General features: G+C 47.9%; 1 protein-coding gene across 2 annotated transcripts in view; it reads left to right on the top strand.

Annotated features, from left to right (window-relative positions):
• DNAAF4 (dynein axonemal assembly factor 4) overlaps positions 1-13,205 on the top strand; it is a 122,170-nt gene extending 108,965 nt beyond the window's left edge. For both annotated transcript variants that reach the window (XM_075345750.1, XM_075345751.1), the window contains exon 9: positions 12,962-13,205. In XM_075345750.1, coding sequence (XP_075201865.1) covers positions 12,962-13,074 — 113 coding nt within the window. In that variant the 3' untranslated portion in view covers positions 13,075-13,205. The remainder of the gene's footprint in view (positions 1-12,961) is intronic.
• The last annotated feature ends 9,139 nt before the right edge of the window (positions 13,206-22,344 follow it).

Raw genomic sequence — 22,344 nt, forward strand, 5'->3', positions numbered from 1 at the left:
AGTCACCAGAAATTGTAGCATAACTACAGTGATAACAGAGAAAAAGGAGCCAGCACGATCTGAAATTGGCATGCATCATATAAAAAGTGAGAATTCACAGATTTATTCCAACTATACTATAATAAAAAAAAATGAGATTTTTAGCAAATAATTGATCAATTCTTTGAGCCACCACTGCCAACGTCACGGCAAATCTCAATAGGGGGGTCCTAACCTATATTACGTATTTCATGTGCCATGCGGCCTCCTAGATAAAGTTAAAAGCAGAACCATAATGGAGCACTACCATGCTATGCGCGCCTGATCTTGGTTTGCAATATATTCCTCCTGTTGGTAGCTGTACACATTCAGTTGCCTCACCCTTTCCACAGGCATTGCTAATTAAGCACCATACTTGGATCTGGTCCGCCTTTATCAATGGTTCCTGTCTGGCACTGGGAGGGTCAGTTCTGATATAGTCCTGGTATGTGTAGAGCTTGCTCCACATGCTGGAACCTGGGCTGGCCTCTATCCACATTTGCCTCTTTTGCAACATAGAAGCGGTTATATATACAGGTTACAGGTATGTGTGCTCCATTATGGTTCTGCTTTTAACTTTATCTAGGAGGCCGCATGGCACATGAAATACAGAATATAGAGTAGGACCCCCCTATTGAGATTTGCCGTGACGTTGGCAGGGGTGGCTCAAAGAATTGATCAATTATTTGCTAAAAATCTCATTTATATTACAGTACAGTTGGAATAAATCTGTGAATTTGCACTTTTTATATGATGCATGCCATTTTCAGATCGTGCTGGCTCCCCTCTCTCTCTGGTTGTAGTTATGCTACAAATGTCTGGTGGCTGGTCACCACCATGCTATGCACGCCTGATCTTGGTTTGCAATATATTCCTCCTGTTGGTAGCTGTACACATTCAGTTGCCTCACCCTTTCCACAGGCATTGCTAATTAAGCACCATACTTGGATCTGGTCCGCCTTTATCAATGGTTGCTGTCTGGCACTATGAGGGTCAGTTCTGATATAGTCCTGGTATGTGTAGAGCTTGCTCCACATGCTGGGACCTGGGCTGACCTCTATCCACATTTGCCTCTTTTGCAACATAGAAGCGGTTATATACAGGTTACAGGTATGTGTGCTCCATTATGGTTCTGCTTTTAACTTTATCTAGGAGGCCGCATGGCACATGAAATACAGAATATAGAGTAGGACCCCCCCTATTGAGATTTGCCCTGACGTTGGCAGGGGTGGCTCAAAGAATTGATCAATTATTTGCTAAAAATCTCATTTATATTACAGTACAGTTGGAATAAATCTGTGAATTTGCACTTTTTATATGATGCATGCCATTTTCAGATCGTGCTGGCTCCCCTCTCTCTCTGGTTGTAGTTATGCTACAAATGTCTGGTGGCTGGTCACCACCATGCTATGCACGCCTGATCTTGGTTTGCAATATATTCCTCCTGTTGGTAGCTGTACACATTCAGTTGCCTCACCCTTTCCACAGGCATTGCTAATTAAGCACCATACTTGGATCTGGTCCGCCTTTATCAATGGTTGCTGTCTGGCACTATGAGGGTCAGTTCTGATATAGTCCTGGTATGTGTAGAGCTTGCTCCACATGCTGGGACCTGGGCTGACCTCTATCCACATTTGCCTCTTTTGCAACATAGAAGCGGTTATATACAGGTTACAGGTATGTGTGCTCCATTATGGTTCTGCTTTTAACTTTATCTAGGAGGCCGCATGGCACATGAAATACAGAATATAGAGTAGGACCCCCCCTATTGAGATTTGCCCTGACGTTGGCAGGGGTGGCTCAAAGAATTGATCGATTATTTGCTAAAAATCTCATTTATATTACAGTACAGTTGGAATAAATCTGTGAATTTGCACTTTTTATATGATGCATGCCATTTTCAGATCGTGCTGGCTCCCCTCTCTCTTTAACATTTAGGCTATGTGCGCACGTTGCGTAAATTCATGCAGTTACGCTGCGCTTTGCAGCGTAGCGTAACTGCATGCGTCCTGCGTCCCCTGCACAGTCTATGGAGATTGTGCAGGGGCCGTGCGCACGTGGCGTCTCAGAGCGCAGCGCTTCGGCTACTGCCGAAGCGCTGCGCAAAAAGAAGTGACATGTCACTTCTTCCGTGCGCTTTGCCGGCAGCTCCTGCTCTGTCTATGGCAGGAGCTGCAGGCAGAGCGCACGTTCTCGCCGGCACCATGCGCTTCAGAACGGAGCTTTTCAGCTGCGCTCTGAAGTGCACCTTTTACGGTGCTGGGCTAGTACGCAACGTGCGCACATACCCTAAGGCTATGTGCACACGTTGCTTTTTTTTCAGCGCGGAAAAAAACGCACCCTCTGGCAGAGGGGAGAATTGTAAACAATGCTTTTTGAGAAAAACGCATCGAAAACGCATGCGTTTTTCATGCGTTTTTTATGCGTTTTTCATGCGGTTTTCATGCGGTTTTCATGCGTTTTTTTAGGTGCGTTTTTTAAAGACTTGTCAGTGTTAATAAAGTTGATTGAACACAGACCTTTGGAAAAAAAACCTGTGATGTCATTTCCTTCTCCACATTCTGTTTGGATAAATGGGAGGGCTTGGAATGGAAGGAGCGCCATTTGAATTTTGGAAAAGTTGAAATAAACTTCGCGCACCATGTCACATTAGCAGGGCCCCTTGGGTACCTATACGTCTGAAAACCCTCACAAGTGACCCCATTTTGGAATCTGCACCCCTCAAGGATTTTATTCAGTATAGTAAGCATTTTGAATCCACAGCTACTTCACCCAAAATGTTGCTGTAGCAACAATATTCTCACTTTTAGGCCCGTTTCACACGTCAGTGAAAAACACTGACGTTTTTCACTGGCATGTAAAACACGCACATGTCCCTCCGTGTGCCGTGAATCACGGCACACGTGGGTTGTCTAAGTGCAATCCGGGCTCCGTTCTCCGTGGCCCGTGATTGCACTCAGTAATCATCTCACCTGCGCCCGCTCCCGCTCTCCATGGTGCTGATCGCTCCCGCGGTGCAGCATCCGGCTGGTGCTGACCCCCGCAGCAGCTGCTTCCGGGTCGGCTGTGTCGCACATCATGAATATGCGCGACAATAATGAGCCGGCTCAGAAGCAGCAAGCTGCATGGGCTGCAGAGGACATCGCTGGACGCTGGGTGAGTTAAAATGATTTTTATTTTAAAAGCACGTTTTTTTCTGGCACGTGTTTCACGGACCACACCACTGCGTGGTCCGTGGGACATCAGTGATGCCAGAAAAAAATGGACATGTCTCCGTGCGGCAATCACGCACACGCGGGTACGCCGCACGGAGACACGTGTAGTGAAAAATCACTGACGTGTGAGCAGACCCATTCATTATAAGGGGTCTGCGTATGTCAGTGATTCTGGTACGTTTAAAAAAAAAGCACAAACGTACCAGAATCACTGACGTGTGAAAGAGGCCTAAGGCTATGTGGCCATGATCCAGCGACACGGCGTCTAGTACACAGTGTCAGCCTTCCTGCAGCTGCCCATGCCCACGATTTGGGTTCAGGCTGCTGTGGACTTTAGCTCTATTCTACCTGCAGAGAACACTCTCGTCTCCGCAGCATAAATTGACATGCTGAGGCTCGGGAAGCCACGCCACCGGTCAGTTTATGCTGCGGAGAAAAGAAGCACAGTGGGCATGGGATCTCCAAAAATCCTTCCACTGTGCTTCTACGGCACAACACAGCGTTATGGACGCAGGGAAAACACTCAGCGCCCAAACCACTGCAAAACCTAATTGTGGGCACACAGCCTAAAAAGCGTCAATGGATGAATGGATGTCAAATATATATAACGTCCCACCCCCGCCTGCATATTCTAAGCTGGCACCTTTAGTACCTTTCATGTGGCACTAAAGGGTGCATAGCTTAGTATTTATCCCAAAAAAAAACAAAAAACAATGAAAAAAATGGCGTGTGGTCCCCCCTATTTTTGATAGCTAGCTAGGGTAAAGCACACAGCTGTAGCCTGCAAACCACAGCTGGCAGCTTCATCTTGTCTGGTGATCAATTTGGAGGGCTCCCCAGGCTTTTTTGTTTATTTATAAATAAAGCATTAAAAAAAAAATAACGTGGGGTCCCCCCAAATTAGATCACCAGCCAAGGTGAAGCTGACAGCTGGGGTCTGGTATTCTCAGGGTGGGAAAAGCCATTGTTATTGGACTCTTCCCAGCCTAAAAATAGCAAGCCGCAGCCGCCCCAGAAGTGGCGCATCCATTAGATGCGCCAATCCTGGCGCTTCGCCCCAACTCATCCCGCGCCCTGGTGCGTTGGCAAACGGGGTAATAAATGGGGTTGATACCAGATGTGTAATGTCACCTGGCATCAAGCCCAGCAATAAGTGATGTCACGGCGTCTATCAGATACCAGACATAACTAATTGACAGTAAACAAAAGCAAAAAAAATGACAAAAAAATGTTTATTAGAAAAAACACTCCCCAAATCATTCCCTTGTTCTCCAATTTAATCAAAAAATTTGAAAAAAAAATGGGTCCGCAGAAATCCATTTGGACGTCCCACGTCGCCTCTGGACCTTCTAGAATATGGGGGCACGTTCAGGGAACGTATCCCCCATTTTCTAGGAGGGCAGACCCTCCATTTGAGGAGAGTGGGTGCCAAAAATCTGCACCCACTCTCCCCGGGTCACAGCTGCAGAGTGTGAGCAGCCAGCACAGCTCTCTGAACACAGTGCTGGCTGTCAGCTGCTCTGCACATGTGACCGGCCAGCGTGCACTGTGAAGGAGGAGGGGGCCGCGGGGGATCAGCGCTGCGACCGGACAGGTAAGGGGGAATACCGGGGAATAGGGGGTGACCGGGCAGGGCCTGGGGGGCATTTTTCTGTCGCATGTCTCAAGGCACATGCGACAGAAATCATAGGAGCAGGGCGGCCGGTGCGCTACTGTGCGCGCGGCCATGTTGGATTTTCGGGAGGGGGTCGGGGGTTGGGGCGGGCACTTTGGCGACACCGGGGGCTTTCCAGGACTTTGCCAGGAAGTGAGGTCAACAGGAAACCTCTTGACCTCACTTCCAGGTAAATGCCTGCGTTCTGGCATGCCGACAAAGCCCACGGACCGCAACAAAAAAGCAGCTCACTGCGGTGTAGCTGCGTTCTGACCCGCATCATTGATTTAATGGGGGAGAGAACGCAGCCACACCGCACAAAAGAAGTGACATGCTGCTTTTCTTTCCGCACCGATTTTTGGCATCCAAAACGCTGCGTTTAGAAACGCAGCGTGTGCACTGATTTTTCGGCTTTCTCATACACTTTGCTGGGAAAGCTGAACGCATGCAATTTGCCACTGAAACGCTGCGGTTCTAAACGCAGCGTTTCCGCGGTAAAAAACGCAACGTGTGCACACAGCCTAATAGCTGTAGTTAAAGGGGGTTTCTCAACAATAGATATTTAGGGATAGATATATCTCATGGCTGGTACCCCACCAGTCACTAGCACATGGGTCCAGAGATCCATCCTCACTGCATAGGAAGAGCGGCTGTCAAGTAGCTATCAACTTAAAGGGAATTTGTCTCACCAGGTTTTTGCTTCTTAACCTGAGAGCATGTGAGAAAGCAATTGTTTAAGAGGCTAAAATATAACTTTAAATCTATTCACAATAAAAGCTTAGATTAAGACACAAAGGTAACCCAAAGCTCTCTGGATTAATGACAAAACAGCCAACAACCCAAATCCAGGGAGCCAATGATATATATAACAAAATTATCAAAAAAACACAACATACATAACAAAAAATTGAGTATGATAATTATTACTCCAAAGGGGACAATGGTCCCATAGATGAGTACCTAAAAAAATTATCAAAATAACTCAATATAACAAACATAATGCACAGTGATCCTCAAAGAGGAAATCACTCCATTCAAAATTCTAGAATGAGTTAGAAACGATCTCACCCATTCCTTGCAGCTTCGGGTATACAGGGTTTCCTCCACACGGGTCCACACAGCATCCAACTGGCCCTACAGTGACCCTAGGAATCTTAATAACACCTGATGCCCCAATAGCTCCTGCCCTTACAAGGGCAGACCATGTCTAACCCTCTCTTAGTGCCCCTATAATGTTCCTGGCCCTCGTCCTATGTGGACCCATGTGGAGGAAACCCTGTATACCCCAAGCTGCAAGGAATGGGTGAGATCGTTTCTAACTCATTCTAGAATTTTGAATTGAGAGATTTCCTCTTTGAGGATCACTGTGCACTATATGTTTGCTATATTGAGTTATTTTGATCATTTTTTTGGCTGTTTTGTCATTAATCCAGAGAGCTTTGGGTTACCTTTGTGCCTTAATCTAAGCTTTTATTGTGAATAGATTAAAAGTTATATTTTAGCCTCTTAAACAATTGCTTTCTCACACTAGCTCTAAGTGGCTTTATATCATATGAGAATTGCTGGTAGAGATTAACCTGAGAGCAGTGTAAAGGCCCCTTTACACACTGAGACTTTCTAGCGATCCCACCAGCGATCCCAACCTGGCCGGGATCGCTACAAAGTCTCTTTTGAGTCGCTGGTGAGCTGTCAAACAGGCAAACCTGGCCAACGACGCAACAGCAATCCGGACCTGCAGAACGACCTAGCTAGTCATTGGGGACGTTGTAAAGCAGCTTTTTGAAAGGGAAGTCGCTAACGAAGTCGCTGTAAAGTCCCCTTTACACACTGAGACTTTCTAGCGATCATGCTGCACAGCGGGAAACAAAGGACCAAAGAATGGTCCTGAAGGATTTGTAGCGATCAGCAACTTCACAGCAGGGGCCAGGTCGCTGATGTGCTTCACACACTGCAATGTCGCTGGGGAGGTCGCTATTACATCACAAAACCGGTGACGTTACAGCGATGTCGTTTGCGATGTTGCAGTGTGTAAAGCCTCCTTAATGTAGGGGCAGAGACCCTAATTGGATTACCAATGCACTAGCAGAATGCAGCAAACCCCCATGATAAAGGTGGGACGGTATAAGTGCAAAATACTGAAGAAGCAGCCACTCAAAAACCTACCAAATAATGAACTGGGTGGCTGTCTAGTATTATTATTATTATTATTATTATTATTTATTATTATAGCGCCATGAATTCCATGGCGCTTTACATCTGAAAGGGGTATACACAGGGCTGTATTTTGCCTTCATGCTGCCCTAGGCACTTTAAGTGGTCGCGCCCCTTATTGACAACGTAAAACTGAGTTTTCGCACACGACATCTGTTTAAGGCAGATCTACTCTGTAAAACACTTTAAAAAGTATCAATGAGAAATGAAGGGCACTAACCCCCCCCCCCAATGGGGACCACCACAGGCACATCAAAACATAGCATGAGTATAAAATATTCCCACCATCCCCACTTATATACTGTGACTGTCACACTGCCCCTAATATACTACACACTGCCCTCCTTTATAAATTATATCCACCACACCTTGCTCGATTATGAAATATGATCTGCACATTGTCCTCACATCATGCTGCCCCCTCCTCACAGTGTCCCATGCATGCTGCCCCCTCCTCAGTGTCCCATGCATGCTGCCCCCTCCTCACAGTGTCCCATGCATGCTGCCCCCTCCTCACAGTGTCCCATGCATGCTGCCCCCTCCTCACAGTGTCCCATGCATGCTGCCCCCTCCTCACAGTGTCCCATGCATGCTGCCCCCTCCTCACAGTGTCCCATGCATGCTGCCCCCTCCTCAGTGTCCCATGCATGCTGCCCCTCCTCACAGTGTCCCATGCATGCTGCCCCCTCCTCACAGTGTCCCATGCATGCTTCCCCCTCCTCACAGTGTCCCATGCATGCTTCCCCCTCCTCACAGTGTCCCATGCATGCTTCCCCCTCCTCACAGTGTGCCATGCATGCTGCCCCCTCCTCACAGTGTCCCGTGCATGCTGCCCCCTCCTCACAGTGTCCCGTGCATGCTGCCCCCTCCTCACAGTGTCCCGTGCATGCTGCCCCCTCCTCACAGTGTCCCGTGCATGCTGCCCCCTCCTCAGTGTCCCGTGCATGCTGCCCCCTCCTCACAGTGTCCCGTGCATGCTGCCCCCTCCTCCAAGTGTCCCGTGCATGCTGCCCCTCTCCATGAGCTCCTAATGCTGCCTTCCTCTTTTCCATAATGCTCCCAGCCTCTCAGCCTCTCTCTCTCCCCCCCAGCCTCCCCCCAGCCTCAGCCTCTCTCTCCCCCCAGCCTCCCCCAGCATCAGCCTCTCTCCTCTCAGCCTCTATCCCCCCAGCCTCCCCCCCAACCTAAGCCTTTCTCTCCCCCCAGCCTCCCCCCCAGCTTCAGCCTCTCTCTCCCCCCAGCCTCAGCCTCTCTCTCCCCCCAGCCTCTCTCTCCCCCCAGCCTCCCCCCCAGCCTTAGCCTCTCTCTCCCCCCAGCCTCCCCCCCAGCCTCAGCCTCTCTCCCCCCAGCCTCAGCCTCTCTCTCCCCCCAGCCTCCCTCTCCCCCAGCCTCAGCCTCTCTCTCCCCCCAGCCTCCCTCTCCCCCAGCCTCAGCCTCTCTCCCCCCAGCCTCAGCCTCTCTTCCCAGCCTCAGCCTCTCTCTCTTCCCAGCCTCCCCCCAGCCTAAGCCTCTCTCTCTTCCCAGCCTCAGCCCCTCTCTCTCTCTCTTCCCAGCCTCCCCCAGCCTCAGCCTCTTTCTCTTCCCAGCCTCTCTCTCTTCCCAGCCTCCCCCCAGCCTCAGCCTCTTTCTCTTCCCAGCCTCTCTCTCTTCCCAGCCTCCCCCCAGCCTCAGCCTCTCTCTTCCCAGCCTCCCCCCAGTCTGTTTCTTTCTCTTCCCAGCCTCAGCCTCTCTCTCTCTTCCCAGCCTCCCCCAGCCTCAGCCTCTCTCTCTTCCCAGCCCCCCCAGCCTCAGCCTCTCCCTTCCCAGCCTCCCCCCAGCCTCAGCCTCTCTCTTCCCAGCCTCCCCCCAGCCTCAGCCTCTCCCTTCCCAGCCTCCCCCCAGCCTCAGCCTCTCTCTTCCCAGCCTCCCCCCAGCCTCTCTCTTCCCAGCCTCTCTCTTCCCAGCCTCCCCCCAGCCTCAGCCTCTCTCTTCCCAGCCTCCCCCCAGCCTCAGCCTCTCTCTTCCCAGCCTCCCCCCAGCCTCAGCCTCCCTCTTCCCAGCCTCCCCCCAGCCTCAGCCCCCCTCTTCCCAGCCTCCTCCCAGCCTCAGCCTCCCTCTTCCCAGCCTCCCCCCAGCCTCAGCCTCCCTCTTCCCAGCCTCCCCCCAGCCTCAGCCTCTCTTCCCAGCCTCCCCCCAGCCTCAGCCTCTCTCTTCCCAGCCTCCCCCCAGCCTCAGCCTCTCTCTTCCCAGCCTCCCCCCAGCCTCTCTCTCTTCCCAGCCTCCCCCCAGCCTCTCTCTCTTCCCAGCCTCCCCCCAGCCTCTCTCTCTTCCCAGCCTCCCACCAGCCTCTCTCTCTTCCCAGCCTCCCCCCAGCCTCTCTCTCTTCCCAGCCTCCCTCTCTTCCCAGCCTCCCCCAGCCTCAGCCTCTCTCCCCCCAGCCTCCCCTTGCATGATTATAGTGGACAAAAAGAGGCATCGCAACGATCATCAACTAACCTGTAAGGTGCCCATACATTCTAGGCTCTGCCTTACCTGCTCCGGTGCCCGCCGCCCTGCTCTGGCTGGCTCCTCTCCTGGCTGGCTCCAGCTTCAGACGCGTCCTCCTCCGCGGCGTGTGTCGTCTGCAGCATTGGACGCTGCAGCACGGGGCAGTGAGCTGATTGTCGCGCCCGCGCGCCTCTGACCCCGGAAGTGCAGGCGATGGAACTTCCGGGGTTAATCAGCTCACTATGCCTGGCGCCCGCCATGTATTTAAATAGACAGAAGTGCGCCTCTCCTCCCTCTCAACCCCCCCGCCGAACACAGCCGAGTGTAACGGAGGGAGGGACGGGGGGCGGGGATGTAAAAAAAAATAATTATATATATATTTTTTTTTTTTTTTTTGCTGCCAGAAAGTGCCGCCCCCCGCACGGGTGCCTAGTGGCAAATACGGCCCTGGGTATACATAATAGGGACAAGTACAATAATCATAAACAATACAAGACACAGACAGGTACAGGAGGAGAGAGGTCCCTGCCCACGAGGGCTCACAGTCTACAAGTATTACAAATGCAAACAGATGAGGCTTGCATAGGGCGCAAGGCACACAGGTATGTGTGATGCAGTGTCTGGCTTACAGCCTATTGATCAGCCGGGCTGCCCAGAAGTATATTAGTGCACACACAATGACAGATCAAGTAAAAAACAAATACAGAATTCAGCTCACCATCTGCAAGATGTATCGAAATTTCTCCTGCTGCTCGGACGTTCTGGCGTAGCAACCTGAAGCTATGGAAGAAAAAAAAAGGGAAAGCTTGACCAGCGCTATGGAGAAGGAGTATTCAGCCATGTAAAGTTTCCAAGTTTTATAACCGCATGGTTTCCATTTAAAAAAGCATTACAGCAAGGTCAAGCAAACCTCCACAAGTGGAGAAATATGACAAACGACGACGCCTTTCGGCTACTGAGTGTAGCCTTTGTCATCCTGAACACTGACTTCTCAGGGAAGTCCGTGTTACTGTTCGGCTAAGGGGCTAGGAAGCAAAATTGGGATTAAAGCAGGACAATTATACTTACTGAGTTTCCGCGCAGCTGTCACACTGCTCATTAGACTTTATGAATATTCACTGCTTCCCCTGCCCCACCCTCTGTGACAGCGTCTGTGATTGGTTGCCTTCACAGTAGCTGTCTGGGTCGCTGAAGTGGAGTGTAAAAATAAATAAATAATTTGAAAATATGACATGCGTACCCCTTTATTTTGATACCCAGTGCAGGTAAAACAGACAGCTGTAGTGCATTATCTTGGCTGTGTACCAAAATACGAGGGACCACAGACTAATTTTTATTTATGTATTTAAATTTAATTTAAAAAAAGGCATTGGGTCCCCCCCCAATTTTGACACCCAGCACAGATATAGCAGACAGGGGGCTAGTATTCTCAGTCTGGTGATGTCCATTGTTATTGGGCCATCCCCAGCTTAGAAATAGCAGTCCACAGCCGCAATGTGTTTGACGTGTTTTTCTGCAGGAGATGCAGATTTGGTGGAGAAATTTCTGCAACCAATACTCAATGTGCGCATATAGCCTAATCCGGTAATCCAGCATTGAGTTCACCTCAGGTGAACCCCTGATGCTACAGCTGGGGTACTGTGGGAACAGACAGCTGTGACTTTAGGTGAACTCACTGACATCACCGCTCACAGCTGTGGCTCAGTCAGTGTGTCCCGCAAGCTGCAGTGATCGGTCACCTTTTTTAATGTGACAGCACATTGTGACCTCAGGATGTAGCAAAATTGAGACAGGGTGTTTTTATTCTTAGTAATGGAGGGGGGTCTCATAGACCCCTACCTATTTCTAATCCAGGGCTTTGTGGCAGCTGTGATTTTTTTTTTTTTTTTGGACAAATCACAGCTATCATTAGCCTCTTATATTGCCCCGATTGCCACCACTCCAGTGCAATCGGAATGAGCCAGGTAAGTGACAGGATTGGTGCATTTAATGGATGCGCCAATTCTGGGGTGGCTGTAAGCTGCTATTTTTTGGCTGGGGAGGGCGCAATAACCATAGGCCTCCCCAGCCTGAGCATACCAGCTCCCAGCTGTCTGCTTTGTCTTGACTGGGTATCGAAATTGGGGGAGGGAGCCCACACCTTTTTTAAATTATTTATTTGAATAACTCCACTAAACCTGCATGAGGCTTCTCGTATTTTGGTAAAACGCTCAACTCGGGGCTACAGCCTTCAGCTGTTTTCTTTAACTGCACTGAATATCAAAATACGGCGGACCGCATGTCATTTTTTCCAAATATTTATTTTTACACTCCACTTCGGGGACCCAGACAGTATGAGGGCAACCAATCACAGATCCCGACACAGAAGTAGGGGCGCAGTCTGACTGCAACTAAACAGACACTGTCACAGAGGGTGGTCTGGGGAACCTATGAATATTCATAAGGTTTAATGAACAGACTCGGAAGCAGTGTGACAGCCGCATGAATGTAAGTATAATTGTCCTGCTTTCATCCCCATGTTGCAGCCCTCTAGCCCTTACTAAAGGGTGCTTTATACGCCGCGACATCGCTAATGATATATCGGGGTCACGGTGTTTGTGACGCACATTCGGCGTCGTTAGTGACATCGCAGCGTGTGACAGCTTGGAGCGACAATCAACAATCGCAAAAACGTCAAAAATCGTTGACACATCACTCCTGTTCATAATATCGTTGCTGCTGCAGGTACGATGTTGTTCGTTGTTCCTGCAGCACCACACATAGCTATGTGTGACAACTCAGGAACGACGAACATCTCCTACGTGCGTCCACCGGAAAAGGAAGGAAGGAGGTGGGCGGGATATTCCGCCCGCTCATCTCTGCCCCTCCGTTTCTATTGGACGGCTGCCGTGTGACGTCGCTGTGACGCCGCACGAACCGCCCCCTTAGAAAAGGAGGCGGTTCGCCGGCCAGAGCGATGTCGCAGAGAAGGTAAGTCCGAGTGACGGGTGTAAGTGATGTTGTACGCCACGGGCAGCGATTTCCCGTGTCGAACAACCGACGGGGGCGGGTACGCTCGCTAGCGATATCGATACCGATATCGCAGCGTGTAAAGTACCCTTTACACCATATTATAGCACTAAAGTTTGGGTCCCCATAGACTTATGAGGTTGTGGGTCCGGGCTTAAGTTCAGGTCAAGTCCGGTGCCGCATCTGCCTTTTTTTTTTGTAACATCCAGCCGGAACTGGCTAACCCGAACATTTGTGGGTTTCCCATCTGTAGTCCTGATAACATTTTTTTTACTCTTGTATAATGGATGTAAATAGGAAAAATATGTGTCAGTTTGAATTAAGTGAAAAAAACAGAAGAAAACATCAAATACAATAATGACAATAATGTTACTGTTCAACCCTACAGGTCTACAGGACTATGAAGCTGCCATTAAGATTGACCCTGCCAACATAAATGTGAAAACTGATGCTGAGAAAATAAGACGGATCATCCAAGGCACCAGTATAACTCCTGACTAATTAGCAATATTCTTATCAACTGTTTCCACAATCTGTACATTTATACAGTATCCAATATCTGTTTATTTTTAACTTGTAACTATCTTTTGCTATGTAGTATTATAAATACAGGTCATTCCAATAAATTATAGTCGTGATTTTTTTCCTTTTTTTTTTTAACCTCTGGCCATAGGATTTTGGATTATTTTTCTTTATTGGCTGATTTGCCATTTGCATGTATCATTTAGTTCTCAAGGATGATCATGTAAACACTTAGTTCCATTAAACAATAAATCATAAGTCACCACGGTTTCCCCCAATATCTGTATTAAGCCAGCTTTACACCTTACAATTAGGTATGCGATCTCGTATGCGATGTGACACGCCCAGGTCGCATATGCGATTGAATGAGATTGCACATAGGTCGTTCATTTGCTGTCACACATGCGTTAGTAGTCTATGTTAAATTGATCAATTTTGTGTGCGATCCTTTAGATCATGTGCTCTGCGACGTATGCATTGGGCACCTTTTTTTTTTCTTTATTTATTGACTTGCCAAGCGTGTGTAATGTGTAGGGATGCGTTTTTACTATGTCATCTGCCATTCAGCTCTGCTACATGGCCGCTGACAGCAGACACAGACAGCCATGTAGCAGAGCTGAATGGGAGATGACAGCAGACACAGACAGAGCCGCACTGTCAGAATGAACTCGGGTGAACCTCACCCGACTTCATTGTCATGCTGCGGCTCTGTCTGTGTAGCGCCCTGATTAGCGGTCACCAGTGAAGAACTCACTGGTGACCGCTAAACTCCTGAGTAACTGAATTGAGCAGCCCTCTCTCATACTCACCGATCCCCGGCACTGCACGGCATTCACACTGCTCCGGCGGCTTTTACTATTTTGAAAAAGCCGGCCGCCCATTAAACAATCTCGTATTCCCTGCTTTCCCCGCCCACCGGCGCCTATGATTGGTTACAGTGAGACACGCCCCCACGCTGAGTGACAGGTGTCTCACTGCACCCAATCACAGCAGCCGGTGGGCGTGTCTATACTGTGTAGTGAAATAAATAATTAAATAATTAAAAAAAACGGCGTGCGGTCCCCCCCAATTTTAAAACCAGCCAGATAAAGCCATACGGCTGAAGGCTGGTATTCTCAGGATGGGGAGCTCCACGTTATGGGGAGCCCCCCAGCCGAACAATATCAGCCAACAGCCGCCCAGAATTGCCGCATACATTATATGTGACAGTTCTGGGACTGTACCCGGCTCTTCCTGATTTGCCCTGGTGCGTTGGCAAATCGGGGTAATAAGGAGTTATTGGCAGCCCATAGCTGCCAATAAGTCCTAGATTACGGTAATCATGTCAGGCGTCTATGAGACACCCTCCATGATTAATCTGTAAATTACAGTAAATAAACACACACACGCCAGAAAAAATCCTTTATTAGAAATAAAAAACACACACATATACCCTGGTTCACCACTTTAATCAGCCCCAAAAAGCCCTCCATGTCCGGCGTAATCCAGGATGCTCCAGCGTCGCTTCCAGCGCTGCTGCATGGAGGTGACCGGAGCTGCAGAAGACACAGCCGCTCCGGTCACCTCCACGCAGGTAATGAAGACAGCCGCGCGATCAGCTGCTGTCACTGAGGTTACCCGCTGTCACTGGATCCAGCGGTGGCCGCGGGTAACCTCAATGACAGCTCAGCTGATCGCGCTACTCACCGCCGCTCCTATCACCTACACGCAGCAACTGAGGTGAGTAGCACGATCAGCTGAGCTGTCACTGAGGTTACCCGCGGCCACCGCTGGATCCAGTGACAGCGGGTAACCTCAGTGACAGCAGCTGATCGCGCGGCTGTCTTCATTACCTGCGTGGAGGTGACCGGAGCGGCTGTGTCTGCTGCAGCTCCGGTCACCTCCATGCAGCAGCGCTGGAAGCGACGCTGGAGCATCCTGGATTACGCCGGACATGGAGGGCTTTTTGGGGCTGATTAAAGTGGTGAACCAGGGTATATGTGTGTGTTTTTTATTTCTAATAAAGGATTTTTTCTGGCGTGTGTGTGTTTATTTACTGTAATTTACAGATTAATCATGGAGGGTGTCTCATAGACGCCTGACATGATTACCGTAATCTAGGACTTATTGGCAGCTATGGGCTGCCAATAACTCCTTATTACCCCGATTTGCCAACGCACCAGGGCAAATCGGGAAGAGCCGGGTACAGTCCCAGAACTGTCGCATATAATGTATGCGGCAATTCTGGGCGGCTGTTGGCTGATATTGTTAGGCTGGGGGGCTCCCCATAATGTGGAGCTCCCCATCCTGAGAATACCAGCCTTCAGCCGTATGGCTTTATCTGGCTGGTTATAAAATTGGGGGGAACCGCACGCCGTTTTTTTAAATTATTTAATTATTTATTTCACTACACAGTATAGACACGCCCACCGGCTGCTGTGATTGGGTGCAGTGTGACACCTGTCACTCAGCGTGGGGGCGTGTCTCTCTGCAACCAATCATAGGCGCCGGTGGGCGGGGAAAGCAGGGAATACGAGATTGTTTAATGGGCGGCCGGCTTTTTCAAAACAGTAAAAGCCGCCGGAGCAGTGTGAACGCCGTGCAGCATCGGGGATCGGTGAGTATATGAGAGAGGGGGATAGACTGACATGGACAGAGAGTGAGGGACAGAGATAGTGACCGACTGACAGAGATTAGGGAATGACAGACATTGTGAGGCGCTTCAGAACGCAGCTTTTCAGCTGCGCTCTGAAACAGAGCTTTTTTAAGCTGTGGTGCAGAGCGCACACCTGCGCACATAGCATCAGACACCAAAATCGTATGAGGGATGTCACACGTTACAATTCACTAGGTTCATACAACAAAACGCTCAATGTATGAGGAATAAACGACGTGTATGCGATCACCGTATTTTCGGTCAATCTTGATCGCACGTAGGTTTCACACGCAAATACGTCACGAACGATGCAGGATGTGCGTCACTTACAACTTGACCCCGACGACGGATTGAAAGATTTATTGAAGCGTGTAAAGCAGGCATTAGATTAAAGCCTGTAGTGATTGGTGTATATAAAGCGGCCTCTCAATTCTTCCCTGTTATTTGGTGTCATGGAAGAGTTGGTTCACTAGTATAGAACATCTATTCCTTTTGTTTCTTTGGCCATTCGCTAATTAAAGGGATTTTCCATTGCACCACTGTTGAAGACTTATCTCTAGACTTAAAGCCCTGTCACACACAGAGATAGATCTGTGGCAAATCTGTGGCAGATCTGTGGTTGCAGTGAAATTGTGGTCAATCAGTGCCAGGTTTGTGGCCGTGTACAAATGGAACAATATGTCCATGACTTCACTGCAACCACAGATCTGCCAAAGATTTATCTCTGTGTGTGACGGGGCCTTTAATAGGGTATTCTCATCAACCTCTTGATGAACCAAAAAGAAGGGGAAACGCGTTGAGGTTTTTGTCCATGAGAGGCTCCAGATCTATATTTCATCTCTATCACCTGTTTGGAAAGTGATGAGTACTCTCTAATTTTACCTACCCTGCATCTGCTGATTTGAATATTTATTGAGATTAGCACTGTGCACTTTATTATATCACTATGGCACTGTAGTAGGCATTGTATTTTTTTTATATACAGGGATAGGTAGTGTAAGTCTATGGTGAGCAGGGGTGCCATTACGCAAATTAGGGTGCCGACCTCTACAGACAGGTAAGGCACAGGAGGGAGTGACTCACACAGGGTCAGCATTATCTTCTCCCTTTACTGTGCACTTTTAGAAAGATGTTTACTAAACTCTACACCTGGTTGGGATTTTAATATTAATTTAATAATTATTTTTAAGGGTAATTTTGATTTATGATACTCCTATGTTATTATGACTCACTTCCTGTAACAGCCGGCAGAGCGCTGGCTGTTACAGAAGACAAGCGTTTCTGCTGATCTGAGCTGTGTAGCTGTGATCTACAGAAATGGATGAGTGATCAGACTGCTGATCCTTATAGCTCCCTAGTGGGACTAGTAAAATAAAGAAAAAAGTTTAAAAAAACAAAACAAAAAACCCTAAAAGTTCAAATCACTTCCCATTTGCCCCATTGAAAATGAAAGGGTTAAAAAAATTAAAAATATACACATACTTGGTATTTTCACATTCAGATTCACATTCATGCTCGATCTATGAAAAATATATCAATCTGATTGGTAATTGGCGTAGCAGCAAAAAAATTCCAAATGCCAAAATTACGTTTTGGTCATTGCAAGTTTTGCGCAAAATGCAATAACAGGCGTAGCATCTGCGCAAAACTTGTATCATTAAAATTCTCTGCTTGAGACGCAAAAAATAAGCCGTCATAGAGCCCCATATCCCGAAAAATAAGAACACTACAGTTTGTGTAAAATGGCACAAAAAGTGCTCCACTTTTTTTTGGACAAATTTCTGATTTTTTTTAACCCCTTAGGTAAAAGTAAACCTATACATATTTGGTGTCTATGAACTCGTACCGACCTGAAGCATCGTACCGACATATCAGTTTGACCATATAATGAACACTGTGAATAAGATACCCCAAAAACAATTGTGCAATCGCACTTTTTTTTGCCATTTTTCCGCATTTGGAATTATTTTACCATTTCCAGTACATGATATGGTGAAAACTTATGGTTTCATTAAAATGTACAACTTGTCCCACGGCAAACAAGCCCTTCTAGGACAAGATTGATGGCAAAATAAAAAAGATACAGCTCTCGGAAGAAGGGGAGCAAAAAAAACGGAAAATTGCCCTGGGGTTAAGGGGTTAATTGAATTATGCTGCTGCAAATGTTGAGTTTTTTTTCAGTATAGTTGTACAGAATTTCCTTGAACTATAAAAAGCAGATAATTACACTGAACTAGTTGAAAGAATCGTATTTTCTTTCAGTCGCCTTGGCTGTACAATTAGTATCAAGTAGCATTATCACCATAGCCACTTGGTTAGTTTAGCAGAAAACTTTGGTGACCTATGGCTATGTGCGCACAGTGGTTTTTTTGACGCTGCGTTTTTGTGCGTTTTTGGCCGCAAAAAAAACACACCCGAGGCAAAAACACGCATGCGATTTACCGCGTTTTGGTGCGTGTTTGGCTGCGTTTTGCTGCATTTTTGATCACTTCGTTTCGCTGCGTTTTTCCAATGCATTGCATGGGTGAAAAATGCAGTAAAACGCAGGAAAGAATTGACATGTCCACGCAGCTAAAAAAAAAAGTTGTGTGCAGACAGCAAAAATATAAACTCATAGACTTTGCTGGGGAAGCAAAGTCATGCAGTTTTGAGCCCAAAAACACACCCGAAAAACGCGCTAAAACGCCGTCAAAAACGCTTAGTGCGCACATTGCCTAACTGAAGAGCAGGGTGAACAATTTCATCAAGATTTTAGAACTATAGAAGAAAGATATGATACTGGGATACCCACATGGTGAATTACTGCTACTCTGTTTAAAGTGACTGCCCTGTTGTAACTCACCGCAATATATCTTTAAAGCTCCACTTTTGCGAGGTATCTCAGTAAATGAACACTGCATCAATGACAACTTTTTATGCATTTTTAATTCTTATTCTGTAATGTAAGTTCTTTATAAATAAAATAACTACTATCCAATTGTGGTGCGCTCCCCCCCCCTTTTTCTCCTAGTACTCTACCCTGGTTTCCCTTTATGGGGTTGTTGTTCTGGGAGTTGCACAGTGCCTATTGAGGCATTTTTTGGATTTTGTACCAGTTTTGTTGTTATTGTGTGAACGTCAGTTTTTCTCTGTACCATGGACTGGGATTCACGTGAGGCAGCCTGGCAGGCTCAAAATGGTAGTGTTTCTCTCTCAGGGAGCACGTCTTCTCACGGATCTGATGAGTTTACCATACTTACATCAGATTTAACGGCCGCACACAAGACCGGTGTGAAGTTGTGGTGGAATATGCGCAGCCTTGAGGAGTACCTCAGGGCTGGTATTGTACCTCGGGGGTTGAGAGTCTCTATTTTCCCTGCTTGGGAACCCTCGGTGGCGTTTCAAGATACTTGGGAGCAGGGTCTCCTCAAATGTTCCAATATCTTTATTAACATGCTTTTGGAACATCACAGGACGCTGCTTGCGACCACTAAGACTTGGAAGCAAAGCTTAGCAAATTAGATGACCAATCATTGGTCTCAGCATTCCAGAGTAAACTTAAGGAGTCTGTTGATCATTACGAGCATGATATCATTGACAAAAAACGTAAGAAGTTTCAGAGGGATCGTATTGATTTTGATAATAAAACCATCTTGGAAACATAAGGGAAACACCCGCCAGACAAGACCTGTTAGAACCCATCTGGTAAATCCTCAAGGACATGCCACTCCTAGGGATGCCAACTCTAGTGATTTTTTTTTTTGTCCACGACCGGCAGCGATCCAGACACAGGCCCAGACGAGCGGGCCGCAGCAGGGGTCTTCGTAAGCAGAACCACCAGAAACCGGAAATACATATCACATCACAAACAGGGCGCGAGACCGAAGCAACAATTTAGGGACCACATCGGTCACTGGAATCCAGGGCATGGACGATACTCTTCAGGTAATTAATCTCTCGGACCACGTTTTGACGCCACACAAACTTTCTGTACTTAAGAGGGCTCACCTTCTCGCCCACCCATAGCCTTGATAAGTTTACCCTCATTAAGGACCTTTATTTGTTCTGCAGACGACTCATTTTTCAGGTTATGTACAAAAAAACAGAAGTCATTGATACCTTAAGACCAGGCATTTTGTGATCTGCTGGGACTATTACAGGAAAACACCAACAATATGGGCAGAGGAAAGTTTCCATTCAAGAACGAATCCTGTACTAGTCCATCTTTTTCTATAGTACCAGCAGTGAAGCTATTTTTTTAAATTGGTCAAGGCAGACTTTTTGGAATTAACATCTAACAATTAATCATTAACGGTCGCAGAAAAGAGAGCTATAGATAAATTGCGGAATAACAACAAATTTGCCATCAAAGAGGCGGATAAAGGGGGCAATGTGGTGATCTGACCTATGGAGTTCTATCTTGAAGAGGCTTACATGCAATTATCAAATACTGCTTATTATAGCAAATTGCCTTCAGATCTGACAGGCCCTCTCACCATCAAGCTTCACCGTCTCCTGAATTCAGCGCACCGTGCGGGTATCATCTCCACTGACAAGAAGAACTTCATGTGGGTTGAGCACCACACCATGCCCACATTTTATATGTTGCCAAAGATTCACAAGTCCACTACCCGACCACCAGGAAGGCCCATTGTGTTGAGCATAGGCAGCTTGTGTGAAAAAGTTTGCGTCTATATCAACTTTTTTCTCCAACCCCTGGTAACCAGACTACCTGCATTTGTTCAGGACACCTCCCACTTCATCAATATCTGTAGGAATGTTAGACTCTCATCGCGGGCACCCCTCCTTGTGACCTGCGATGTGGAGTCCTTATATTCTAATATTAGGCACGATGAGGGAATGCATGCGGTCACGTATTTTTTGGATACACAGGGACATTTTGACCGCATGCACGATTCTCTTCTGATCGACCTCCTGGATTACGTGTTTAAACACAACTATTTCCTATTTGACAGAGGATTTTACAAACAAGTCTCTGGTGTGGCGATGGGTGCGCGTTCGCCAACATGTTCTTAGGGTGGTGGGAGGCTACTGTTGTCTTCCCTTCTGAACAATTTCAAAGTCTGGTGTGCCATTGGTGTCGATACATTGACGACATTTTTTTCATTTGGCTTGGGACGGAAGATGAATGTGGGGACTTTATTTCATCTCATGACAACAATGCATTCAACATCTTTTTGACCCACAATAGTTCCCGTGTCAGTGTGTCTTACGTGGATCTACAAGTCTCAGTGAAGGAAGATGGTTTGTCCACTACCCTGTTTCGGAAAAAGACAGCAACCAACAGCCTCCTGGATTATGACCACTTCCATCCGCAGCATATCAAGAACGGGGTGCCCATAAATCAGTACCTTCGTGTTGGACGCAATTGCTCCGAAGATAGCGACTTCCGTCAAGAGGCTAATTTGCTTACCAACAGGTTTCGTGCCCGTGAGTACCACAGAAGGGTTTTATCTAAAGCCTATCAACGTGCTGCCTCAGAGACGCAGGCCTCTCTTGCTGCTGCCACCCGTGAGTGGATTGATGGTACGGTCAGATTCATTACCACCTTCAATGACCAATGGGACAGAATCAAAAACATTTTACACAATCAGTGGTCAGTTATGACCACGGATATACAAACTTCAGATGTCATATGTCCATTTCCCCAGATCACAGCACGCAGGGCACCTAATTTAAGAGACCTGATCACCAGAAGTAATTTTGTAAGACCCTTGACCAGACTTCATCGGGGCATAGTCCTCAGAGGGTCATTCCCTTGTGGGGAATGTAACGTGTGCAGCTTCATGCACCCTACTCCCAATGTCTTTATAAATCCACAAGATTCTAAGGAGTATGCCCTTGCCAACTATATAAACTGTAAGACCAGAAACATGATTTATTGCTTCTTATGCCCCTGTGATAAGGTCTACGTTGGACAAACTACTCAAGAATGCCGTAAAAGGATCCAGAAGCACTTTTCTAACATCAACCTGGCTGCATCCGATCTCAAAAAAGGCAAGTTAGTCACTTCAGTTGCTACCCATTTTTTGGTTTACCATCAGGGTAGCACACAAGGCATCTGAGTGTTTGGCCTACAGAAGTACCGTATTTTTCTCTTTATAAGACGCACCCCAAATTTAGACATAAAAAAAGGTTAAAAAAAGAAATATGGGGTCCGTCTTATACTCCGGTGTTCTCTTACCGGAGGGGGGCAGCAGTGGTGGTGAAGCGGGGGTCAGAGGAGGCAGAGGTTGTGCTGGCAGGCGTGGCGGGTCAGTGGCAGCAGGTGCGGTGGCGTCCGTGGTGGCAGGTGCGGTGGCTTCCGTGGTGGCAGGCGCGGTGGCGTCCGTGGTGGCGGCAGCAGCGACGGCGGGTAAGTCGTGCAGCAGGCTGGTGCAGTCAGTGTCCACGGTCCCGGTTCAAATGATGGCTCCTGAAGCGGCGCATGCGCAGATGGAGCTCTCATCCAAGGGCTCCATCTGCGCACGCGCCCGCTCCCAGCGCCATCATTTGAAACTGGGAACGTGGACAAACTGGGTAACCTGCTGCACAGCCGCCCGCCCCGCACGCACAGAGTGACAGCCAGCAGGCAGCCCACCCACCCTGCGTGCAAGCGGCCGGGTATCTGTGCT

This window comes from Anomaloglossus baeobatrachus, chromosome 4 (assembly GCF_048569485.1).
Source record: "Anomaloglossus baeobatrachus isolate aAnoBae1 chromosome 4, aAnoBae1.hap1, whole genome shotgun sequence".
Taxonomy (NCBI): Eukaryota; Metazoa; Chordata; class Amphibia; order Anura; family Aromobatidae; genus Anomaloglossus; species Anomaloglossus baeobatrachus.